This window comes from Crocodylus porosus, unplaced genomic scaffold, assembly GCF_001723895.1.
Source record: "Crocodylus porosus isolate Cpor-Errol unplaced genomic scaffold, CroPor_comp1, whole genome shotgun sequence".
NCBI classification, from domain to species: Eukaryota; Metazoa; Chordata; order Crocodylia; family Crocodylidae; genus Crocodylus; species Crocodylus porosus.
This window is the reverse complement of record NW_017728886.1, coordinates 16438864-16451270: the sequence shown is the minus strand read 5'-3', so window position 1 is coordinate 16451270 and position 12407 is coordinate 16438864. Positions and strand designations below refer to the sequence as shown.

Genomic DNA, 12407 nt, shown 5'->3' with positions numbered 1-12407 from the left:
TCATATTTTAGAATGCAATAGTCTCTTGAATCGTTTACCAAACTGCCTTTTGAGAGCCGTAAATATGACGTTTTGTAAAAGCACAAAATATTTTTGTCTTGCTAGCATTTCTCTTGAACCCGTCATTTACTGATCTGGCTGCTTCATATGCCCAGTATGAATTTTGGATTGTTTTGAGTCCTGATCCATGCTGTTCATGAAGCAGTGAGTTAATGGCACCAAGACCTGATCCTACAGATACCCCTCCACATAGGCTCTTCAAGACATAGGGATTAATGTGCATATATTTTCAGGATCAGTTACAGATTTATTTTCAATTATAAATTTGAATTGTTTTCAGCTTGCATTTTGGTACCTATCTTTAATGTATCTATTGATTAGAACGATACATCTCTTACTCTGATGAAATAAGTTGAAACTGCATTCCTGATGCTTCATTCAAATTCCCAGAGGAATGTCAGATATGTCTTCTCATACACCACTTGATCACACTTTCTATTTTATTTTTCACTACCTTACATTAGCTCAGAGTCTTGACATCAGTAAAATGCACTGCCATGTTAGATCAAGACTATGTGCAAAGGTAAAGCTCCTTGTGCTGGCGGGCCACTGACATACATATTCTCTGACAACAGAGTTATTAAAGCCATGCAAAATCTATAACCAGGAAGTTGTGCTGTGAAGAGGGAATTATTTGTGAAGGACTGTCTCTTGCAAAGGAAGGGTGTTGCAAAACCATTTCTGCCACGGAGAGTAGAGGAAAGAAGTTTGTGTGGAAAAATAAAATTATGCTTCTACCTTTCCCCAAAATGAACTGTAGTGTCTGATCTCTTGTCATTATGGAGCCTGGGAGGATGTGTGCTAATGCAGGTTGTCTAGGCAAATTCCAGCTTTCATACTGACGTTCTGCTTCTTGCATTTATCTGAGTTTTATATGCCCTCGCAGTTTGGAATATGGCTCATATCACTTCCTGTCCTAAACTATTTTATAATAGTACTCAGTAATACTTGAGAGCTGCTCTGTGCCACATCAGTGAGGGCTGAAATCTGCTATACTGTACCAGTTTCCAGGGTACTGTTTGCATGAGAGTTGCATCTAGAGACTCAAGCTGAGATCAACAGAATATAAATTCGTCCCTGCCCCCCAGGGGATATATTTCAAATAAGAGTTTACAGTGTGAATAGTTCTGTAAATGTAAGTGTCTTAGTGAAATTGTATAGGTTATTTGGGAGTCTTCTGAAATGCAAATAAAAATATATGTCGTTTTTATTGTTCTGACGATAAGCCTACCTTTTGAATAAATGGTACTATTTAGAGAGAAATGTGTGATCTTGAAAAGAATGCTTTAAAACATTCATCATAACAATTGTGAAACTAAATTAATACACTTAGTTTTAGATGCAAAATGCGTGTTTAAAAGGATACTATCGAACACAATTTAGCTTCAAACCTAACATTTTTACAAAATTTTAAAATTCCATAAAAATGATTTTTTCCACTGTTTTTCAGAAAAAATATATTGGCTGTTTTTCAGAAAAAATATATTGGTTTAGAGTTGTTGAAACCCAATAATTGCAGCATTGAGAACCTTTAATTGAAATGTATATAAATTTAGAGCTGGTAATTGGTACTCTTTATAGCAAAACTTTTTTTGTTGGTACTGTTTTCAGAATTGTAGATGTGGTGTGACTGGACCGGTTTAAAGATTTGTGCTCAGTTTGCCAACTTGCTTTAGTTAGAAAAGAGATAAATGAACTATTCAAAAAATGTTGAAATGTTTTGCTTGGGAAGTTTTTTAAATGAAACATTTTGATTTTTTTCTTTTATTTTACTAATCTATTTGGAAGTTTGTTTCAGTTTTATTTAAAAAGGTCAACAATTAAATTGTTTAGTTTTAGTTAAGTTGCTTTTAGTTAAACAAATGCTTTGTTTGAATTTCTTGACTTTGCAATTTCCCTACAAATTTGAGATATTGATGTGTTGGGTAGACCTGAACAGTTTCCCCCCAACATTTTCAGGATAGCATTTGAAAAGCAACAGGAAAACTGACTTAATTGGATTATCTTTATCCAACCAAATGTGAACAGAACATACATCATTACAATCAAATATATTTTCAATGATTCTCTCACTTTTAATACTCTCAAGTTATGTTACTTACATCTGTCAAACATGCAGCACATTGATAGTGCCTCTCTAAAACAATTCCAGTCCATTAGCACTGGTGGTACAGGTGCTGATTATAATTTTGTGATTCTTTCTTTCTGATTGGGAAACAAACCAAATGAGTGCCCATGTATGCCAAGCCTCAAGCAAGTACTATGATGCAGCACACCTGGAAATAATGACCATGTCTTTTTTTTTCCCACTCTTCTCTAGAATACCATCCAGCCTGATCGTGTTACATACTACATGGTGCAAAAAACAAAAGAAAAAGCACCCTTTTTAACCCATGCAGCAACACCTCATCAAATATATGCCGAAAATCCCCCAGGGAGGGCCTTCAGCCAGCCTCAGCCAGACCTGTTCCCACCAGAGTCGGAAGCAGAGTTTGACAGAAAGACCGTGATAGCAGCACTAGATGAGTACATCACCCAAAAGATGGCAGCAAAAAACAATGATCAAAGCACCGTTGGGAGGACTAAAGGGCCTAGCCTTTATGCTGATAGGTTCCATCCCTCTCACAGTGATGGTTCTGATGGAACTTTAGCTACAGAAGAGGCAGAAGATTTTAGCATGAAGCAGCCGTTGCGACTGAGGCCAGGTGCTGGAGAGCAAGGGTCAAATTCAGAGAGGCTGAGTTATAAATTTGCTTTTCCCCAGGGAAATCCAAAGGATCCTCTGAGTGCAGTGGATGGTAAGATTTATATTTATTTTACCTTATTTGAAGCATTTATCCTGTGCTGTAGATGCCTTTTCAAAAAATGGGAATAGTCAGAAGAACTAAACACCAGTAGAATAAGCCTGTCTCTTCCCACTGAGGTACTTGTATTTATCTACTTCTGCAATCACAGTCATAACTGGCACCAATCTGACCATCCTTTTCTTGTATATTTCCATCATTCTACTGATTGAATAATAAATTCCTGTGTTCAGTAATACTGATCACTTACATAATTCTCTATATTTTTCAAGCCATAAATAATTATGGAAAACTATTTGTGATCAGATTAGTTTTCATGAATGTCTGTTATCTCATTTTGCATAGTTAGGTAAAACTGTCTACTTTTTGGGGGGTCTTTTGGTTTTCTCTATTTAGCTAGAAATTTAAAGACTGAGGGTGAAATCAAAAGCTAGCTGAAAGAAATCGGAATGCAATGTTACATTTGTCTAAACTTTGGGACCAAGCATGTGAAAAGGAAGTATATCAGTTTCGGTAGGCCTATGAGATGGAAGAGGCACAAAACATGGGGTTATAGCTAGAGGTTTTTGTACAGTTAATTGTACATGATATTGTCTGATATTTGTGAGCCATTGACAATCAGATCATGATTCTTATGGATTAGTTTTATTCATGATAGTAAATGATAGTTAAATTTGGGCCATAGTATATCAAGTCATGTGATTTCATGATGTTTTCATTGATGTGTTACAAATCCACTCATATCTTCATTTTGTGTCTGAAGATAGGTAAGAAGGTCGGAAGGTAATCATGATCCACTTGAACATTTCTCTGGACTAAGTCAAGTATTAATGTTACTACTACAGTTCAGAATGCCTGCAAGTGATTCAGTCCCAGAGATATTACTGTACATATGTGCTCAGCTGCCTGCAGCTGGCGTTCTACTTTCTTTTGAGCTGTTTCTGGTGATATGTAAAAGGCTTCTTCTGAGTCCATTGCAGTTTCCATCATTATTCAAGTTTGCTGTTTTTTCTTTATTTTTAAAATACAAAACTGTTGAAACTTGGACATTTTCTCTGAAGACAGACAATGCTTGCTATCCAAAAGTTGCCCAGAGTGAAAACACTCTTGGTATGGGGCCTGAAGATAATAGGTTTCAAGGAACAAACAGTAATGTAAAATCAAATCCAGGTGGCACTGCAGGCCTCTGAAACAGGTTACATGATTTTGCTGCTAGACTCAAAGCAAACTAGGCCCATGCTGGTTTCATTATCTTCCAACTGTTCCACTTCACCTTTTCTAGCAGGAGCCAACAGGGAACAAAAGTGCTTAACACTTATAGGGGATAGCATGTTTCCAAATTCATTGGGTTGGGGTGCTTTGACTTTCACATGCATAATATATCCCGTAGGAAATTTTCTCACTTCATTTACTTTATGTATTAATTTACATGTCATTCCAGATCATTTATGAGGGGCCAGTCATATGGTTTCTTTTGCATCTTTGAATTGCTTACTACAAAGTAACTTATTAGTATAATCAGAATTTATAGTAGTAACCATCAAAAACAATGGTGGACTGAAATTGACTTTATCAGTCTGACCAACATTCCCGCCTGCAGCAAAGCTGTCAAGTACTAGGCAGAGGCTTGAGGAAGATTGACTATACTTGACTGTGTAGAGGTTTAGGTTTTTTATTCCCTCCACTTTGTTCCTGCTCTGAACATTTTTCATCTTCCTTATTGCCAACCTTCTTACAGTCCTGCTGATGAGTTTTCTGCAAACCACCGGCCCATTCCTGTCCTTCGGACATCCAAATCATGAGTATTCCCCCAGACATAGATGTCCAAAATGTGAACTAGAAGAGCTCCCGTACTGAACATAGGGAATAGTCACTTGAGACTAGTATCCTGCTCATACCGCATTTCAAAAGTGAGAGGAGCCAGTTGGCAAAACAACACAGACACATTGTGCAGATCAGCAGAGTTGGTGGGAGACGAGGTAAAGTTAAGGAGCAGAAGAGAGAAACTCTTGTATAAGGGAAAAAAACATGGGCATAGATTACACCACTCATGGGGATGGAATGACTATGTGACTGCATCCAGACCAGTGCAAACATGCGGTACGTGGCACTGCAGACACATCTGTGGCGCCACATACCACACACATACAGCTGTTCTCTAAGCTGCATGGGAGATCCCAGGGTCAAAAACCTGTGCAAAAAGAAAAGCAGAGTGGCACATGTGTGGGCAGTGTGGACCTCCCAGAACCAGAGCCTGGCCAGCCGGAGCCATGCTTTGGCTGCCAGCTAGGCTCTGAGCAGTGGGATTGCCACTGCTGCAGCCCCAAGAGGCCTCCAGGACCCCGGGTAAGGTTGCTGGGGTCAACCCTTCATACCTCACCTAGGGTAACCTGCCACATGCCAGAAGGTGTGTGGCACAGGCATTCCCTGGGGACGAGTAGCAGCAGCATAAAGTGTCTCTCTGCGGCATGTCCCCAGGGAAATAAACGTCTATGCTCATGTGGACTTGGCATGTGTCTAGGAGTTGTATGATGGGAGTGAACAGCGGCTTTGAACAGGGTCAGTCTGCAGACCACATAAGCATTATGTACGGTTTAGCCCAGTTTTGTCCATTAATGGTTTGATCCCTCACTAATCACTTCAGACGTAGTGGCATAACAAACAGAGTTGGCAACTGGGGCAACCCTGCAGGAGATCAGAGAAGGAGGGAACACAGGTTGAGATCAGCAGCAGGAGGGCAGCATTTTTACCTTGCAGTATCACAGTAATACCTTCCAAGGAACTAATGAAGAAGTGGGGCTGTACCATTGGTTCAACCACCTGTGACTGCAGCACAGAGCCTCAGACTATACAACACCTGCTGCAATGCCCATGGCTAAAAGGCACATGTATAATGAATGATCTTGCAACACACAATAAACAAGCACAAGCTTGGGTTAACACAATGGTCAAATGTGGTGTAAAGACATGAGAAGAAGAAGGCAACCTTGCAGTATCCCCTGACCTGTGACCCTTTCACAAATCAATTTTTACTTGTTTTGGGGAACTCATAGGGTCTCCTTTGAAGTTTACAAAAAACATGAATAAAGATAGGAGCCAATGTAGATGTCTAGGAATTCCCCTGTTCCTGATCGGATAGGCTCTTCAGCCTGTCAGCAGAGCTGTCCATTAATGGTTGTGTGCTAGCACAAGCAGGAGACATGTCCATATTTAAAATACACAGACATGAACAGCACATTTATTAGACCCAGGAAAACACAGGGGCTCACTCTCTTTATCCCTGTTTAAAAAAACAACTCAATTTTACCAGCTTGGCACCGACAGACAGAACAGATTTCTGCTGGTACTCCTTCTCTCATACTTAAAACATTGTATTTCCCAAATTCCTTGGCTCTGGTTACTTCTATAATTCTTCTTGGCCTTTTAACAGTTAGGGGCAGTACTATTCAATAATGGTGGCATACAGTACTGAATGTTTAGTTTTTTTCCAGTTGGCAGCCAGCAATGGTGGGATGCTGTTTTTCAGGAGGTATTCTTTTGATGGGCAGTATCCTAGTGACATTGGCTAGAGCAGAAATAGTAACAATGTAGGAGACAGGATGCTGCTCTACCTCTGCTTTATTTAATGAACCAGAAAGACCCACAGAGAGCCTGTTAGTAGAATCTGGTGTAGGGCCTGTGGCCATTCATTTTCTCTTGTGTGATTTTTCTCCACCTTATTTCCATTTTGTTTGAGATCGAGACTGACACTGTGCTTTGTTATCGGCTATGGACTTGTGAAAATGGACTGGGGAGATAAGACTTTGCTGAGATAATAGAAAGAAAGGAAGTGGGTTTGAAAAAATGAAACAAAATTGAAATGATGAGGTTATATTGGCAGGTTGTTGTTCAGTGACTCAGTTTGGCAGCTTGTTGCAATGTGGGGACATTCAACTGAACCTGAGAGAAAAATTATAGTAATGTTACATTTATATAGCACTGTTAATCAGAGATGGCTTGAACTCAAACCCTGGGTCTGAACTACGGGAGAACTTTGAATCTGAATTACATGGCTCATCACTGTCTCATGACCCTGGAATTCAGATGTAAATTATATCCCTCTGGTACCCACTTGCAACTCAGGAACTCTGTAACTTAATCTTTTTGCATCAGTAACTAATGGTGCTTTGGACATGGTACCACCACTAAGTTCCTCTCACCTGACTTACATTAATAAGGTTAAGTGAATGAAACGACATTAACTCCCTTTTTATTTCATGACAAAAGCCTTACACTTTTTTCCTGGAATAATTTGAAACATCATCCTTTTTTTTTGGACTTCAGCAGAGCCTGTAATGCTGCTGAAGGATCTGTAAATGTGCCTTAAGAAAAATTACTTAGGAACCTAAGGTTTGGGCTTATAAGGATCTAACTTATTTTGGAAAATGAGACTTAAACTCTTAAGATTTTGAGGCACTTTTAATCCCCCCCAACTGTTTGGATGGTTTTTTTTGTACAATCAAGTTTAATATCTAGGCAATTCGGGTAACCAAAATGAGTTTTTTCCAACTGTAGAATACAGGCAACATTGGGACATGTCATAAAAGTTTCGTATATGGGTATGAAAAGAGAAGAGATGGATTTTTAATGCGATCCATGCACTAGAAAGCTGAAAACAATTTGTACTGTAAGCAAGGCCTGCACACTTTATTTCTTCTAAGAAAAAACAGGACAAAAAAATGCCTCAGATTGTGCTAAAATCTTCTAAAATTCTGTTGTTCCCAAATTACGCTAACTGTGCTGTGCCTATTCACATCCACAGATTCACGGTCAAACTCATGAAAAGTCGCTGAAATTGTTTCAGGCTCCCAATCTTTTATAACATCCCTGACGTCAGGTCAAACACAGTGTTTCAAACATTCTTTCCTACTGTGATGTACCATGTGATGTGCCTGGCAGCGGAGCTGTACTGGTACCCAGCACGTCTCCAGGTGGTAGATAGAGGAATGACCTTCAGGGAAGGTTAGCTGTGAAATAAGCAGAGATAACTCTGATGAATAAGCAGTCATGGACCAAGCAGCAGCAGCAACACCACCAGTTTGTAGTGGGGACAGCAGATGGCAATGGTTTCTCTCATGAGAGATGCATATATCCTTTGAGAGTGCTGTAACATGGCAAGTACAGGTCACCACTATAATATGCAGGGTCTTCATTTTTCCATGTTTTTCTGTGACAGATAGATTTCAATGATCCCTGATAAGAAGCCTGATCAGCCCCCAGCCATGGGTCTGCAAGTCCTCAACAGCAGAGCAGGTGGAGGAAGATATTGAAATCTCAACAGCTGTGATGGCAGAGGAAGGCCGCAGCAGAATGAAACTCCAGTTCTCTTGGCCTCCTTGCCATTAGATTAAGGTCTTGTTCTGTCAAAAACTGTGTGGAATCTGATGTGCAGCAGCTTCTCCACGATAAGATAAATAATGCACAGGGGTCTTTCATCAAAAAGGCTTTTTCAAGCCCTTTAGTGACCAACTAATTATAAGAGGAGTAGGAATGTGAGGCTCCCAGTCATGAACTGGCATTGTGGCAATTACAAGGAGATCATCTAGCACTTGGACAAGACAGGAATACAAACTGGCAGCTGTAACTATAACTGAGCAGCCCTCCTCAGGATCCATTCTGCTCACCCCACATAAGGAGGGGCTAGAAAAGGTGCCTTAAAAATAGTCTATCTACCTTCTTCCTGACTGGATAACTGCTTCCAGTGGGATCACTTTTACTGCAGTCAAAATCAGTGAAGACTCGCAGTCAGTTTTGGGACCTGGAACATCAGGACTCAAGAACTCAGGTGATACAACATCAACATCACTGCACTGAGCAAGACCCAGTGAGCAGGAGATGGGCAGCTCAGTGAGTATAGAAGCAGCTGTACCTTCTTCTGGAAGGGCAAAAAAGAAGGAAAATGCTGGCTCCACAGTTTGTTTTGCCATCAGAAATGAACTCATAAATCAGCTCAATGAGTTTCCTATCATTATTAATGAGCACTTCATGACTCTCCATTTCAAAGTGGCAGTGAGCCAATACACCACTGTCATCAGCTTGCATGCCCTGACTCTTGACACCACCAATGATACCAAGGAGGAATTCTATGCTAGTTTTGATCAAGTTCTTTCTGATGTTCTGGAGGGAGACAGATGTATTCTTCTCACCAGAGTTGGAAAGAGCTGAAACCTCTGGAATGGAACCGTTGGCAAGGAAGGAGTAGGAAGTGTCAACTCCAGTGGTATCCTCCTTTTGACCAAATGTATGGAACATGGACTTGCCATCACCAAAACCCTGTTCTGCCAGAAAAAAACAGGCACAAGACATCATGGCAACACTTACGGTCTAAGCATTGGCCCCTGATTGATTACATTTTTGTTCGTGCCTGGAATCAAGATGATGTCCACACCACCTAACCTATGCTAGAAGCAACAGTTCCTCAGCTGATTACCAACTCACCTGCTCAGTTAATGTCACTCAAAATTGTTTCCAAGCAATAGCTGCAGCAGACGCAGTGCCAATGGAAGGTCAGTGTCGGAGGACTCAAGGACCCAATCAAGCGAGACCGCTTCCGCTAGTGCCTCCACAAAAAAACCCGCAAATTCCAATCAACAATGTGAGAGTGTTGGCAGTACTTAGGGTGCCTTCAGGTCCACTGCCATCAGTACATGCGAAGAGACATTTGGAGTCTCTACCAGGAAATATCAAGACTGGTTTGATGAGAGTGACCGAGAGATCCAAGAATTGATTGACCACAAGTGCAAGGCCATTTGTGCTTGGTAGATCAACACCAACTCCAAGTAAAAGAAATTGAATTTCCAACAAGCCAAGGCAGAGGTCCAAAGGAGGACCCACGATATAAAGAACGAATGGTAGGAAGACAAGGCAAAGAAGATTCAGTGTCTCACTGACATCTACAATATGTGTGTTTTTTTTCAATACTACCAAAGCCTTCTAGAGTCTGATCACTCAAGGACCAACCCCCTTGAGACCTAAGGATGGTGGAGACCTGATGAAGGAAAGGGGAGCCATGAACACCAGTTGGAAGGAGAATTTTGAAGACCTTCTCAATTGAGACTGTTGTTGATGAGTTTTCTCATTTCCATCCTGCAACACCCAGTCAGAGATGATCTCAGAATTCCTCCAACCCTTGATGAGGTAAGGAAAGCCATTAAGCCAATAAAGAATGACAAGGCATCTAAAGCTGATGGAATCCCCACCAAAATCTTCAAGCAGTGGAGAGAGGACCTGACAACACAGCTCCATTGTCCTCATCTTAAGAATTTGGAGTGATGTAGGAATCCCAGATTACCTCAGAGATGCCATGACTGTGACAGTCTTCAAGAAAGGAGACAAGTCCAACTGTGGATATTACAGCGGATTCGCCTTGCTGTCCACCACAGGAAAAATTATTGTGAGAACCCTCCTAACCATCTCCTTCCACTTGCTGAATAGCTCTTCCTGGAATCTAAGTGTGGGTTTAAGGCATCAAGAGGCACAGCGGACATGATCTTCACTGCTTACCAGTTGCAGGAAAAATGCTGGGAACAGCATAAACTTCTCCATGTGGCCTTCCTTGACCTCGTGAAAGCCTTTGACTCTGTCTACCGAGAAGTGCTATGGAGGATCCTTCCGAAATATGGATGCCCACCAAAGTTCATCACCACTCTTTGCCTGCTCCATGATGGTATGCAAGCAATAGTTCTCAGTAGCAGATCTGTCACAGCTCCTTTTAAGGGTAAGATGGAGTTAAGAAAGGCTGCATCATTGGTCCAACACACTTCTCAATATTTCACCGTCTGAGCCAAAAGCAAGATCACCCTGACCTCAGTCATCAAGCTCCAGTATACTGATGGTGCTGTGATCTGTGCTCACTCAGAAGCAGACCTTCAGGCAATTGTCAACATATTTATTGAGGCATACAATAAAATGGGATTGACACTTAACATTCAGAAGACTAAGGTCCTCCATCAGCAATCTAGTCATTCAGATTCCTGGTGAGACTCTGGAGAATGCTGAGTATTTCCCATACCTCGGAAACCATTTCCCACAGAAGTCTGACATGCACATTTGAGGCAGTGTTGGATTTCTTTGTCTAAGTGCAGATTTTCCTGAGGAATGCCTTAGGAAATGGGTGTTTGAAGATCACAACATCAGATCCAAAACCAAGCTTATGGTTTATCAAGCAGTCATGATCTCCACCTTCCTGTACAGAGCTGAGATGTGGACCAATGTACAGGAGACATCTCAAGTCATTAGAGAAGTACCATCAACACTGCCAGAGGTGGAGCCTTCAAATCCAGTGGGAAGATGGATGTACCAACCTTAACATCCTCTCTAGGTAATGATCATCCAACTTTAACTTTACTGAGCCAATCATATCCTCCAGAGATCAGACTCCTGGAGCAAGTTTTATTCTCCCAGCTCAGTCAAGACATACACTCAGGAGGAAGGCACAGGTAATGCTTCAAGGGTGCCCTCAAAGCCACTTGAAAAAATGCAACAACAACATCAGCTTGTGGAAAGACTATCACCCAGGAGCACCCCAAATGGAGAAAGAATCTGCTGCAAGGATCTCAGTACTTGGAGGCCTTACAATCACAACAGGAGGTGGAAAAATGGGAGGGGCAGAAATAATGTGTTGCAGACCGAATCAAGAATCTGGAGCCCCACCCTCGTAGCAACACATGCTCTAGTTGTAACAGTGTCTGTCAATGCTGAATTGGCCTCATCAGCCATATTCAGACCTGCAGATAGGACAGTCATGGAAGATAATCATCCTCAACTGGAAGGGATTGTCAAAGAAGATGTGTCTGTATCAATTGAGTTTAAAAGTTTAATTTTTTTTGCAACAGTTGCAACAGGTTTTTTTGCAACAATTCTTCCCTTTAACTGAATCTTCTGCTTCTTTAGCACCTGACTGTTGCTTCAGGTTATTTGCATGAAGCTACACAGACCAATTGCACAGAACAGAAGTGGTGCCTACACAGAAATGTGGATTTTGCAATAATTTGTTAGCATTATTGAGTGTGTATGTAGGCCTCAGACATGTTCAGTGACTGAAATATGATGACAAGTGCAGGCTATCAATTCAGCACAGGCCCAAGTGATATGCTTAAACTTACCTTTTAGCGATGAGCAGTAGCATGGGAAAGTAGAATCAACTCTGCTGGCCAAAGCCACTAGTATTGGGCCAGGTCAGCTGCAAATAATTGTTTTTTGAGAAACACTAATAATAGGTAGAAATAACTGTAATAACTTGCTATTTTATCTTTTGATGAGAATTGAATCCTATGTAGATAGTGTGCTTTTGTTGACTGAACATAGTAAGGTGGAAATGTGTAATGCTTGTTGCTAGGATTGAACATTTTCATGGCGCTAAGCCAAGTTGTAGAAGTGTGGCTAAGCAGAAGATCCCAAAGCCTTTTTCTGAGTGACTGTAGAATGAACCTTTGCAAACATGACAACTAGCCCTGTGCGAATAGGGAAGTATTTGATTCAGATTTAGCCAATTTAGAGGACAGT

The 12407-nt window shown here is 41.0% G+C and overlaps 1 protein-coding gene across 1 annotated transcript in view; it reads left to right on the top strand.

Annotated features, from left to right (window-relative positions):
• PTPRN2 (protein tyrosine phosphatase, receptor type N2) overlaps nt 1–12407 on the top strand; it is an 870593-nt gene that overhangs the window by 280608 nt on the left and 577578 nt on the right. Inside the window, exon 6 of the mRNA XM_019528486.1 lies at nt 2381–2858. Within this exon, the coding sequence (XP_019384031.1) occupies nt 2381–2858 (478 nt within the window). The remainder of the gene's footprint in view (nt 1–2380; nt 2859–12407) is intronic.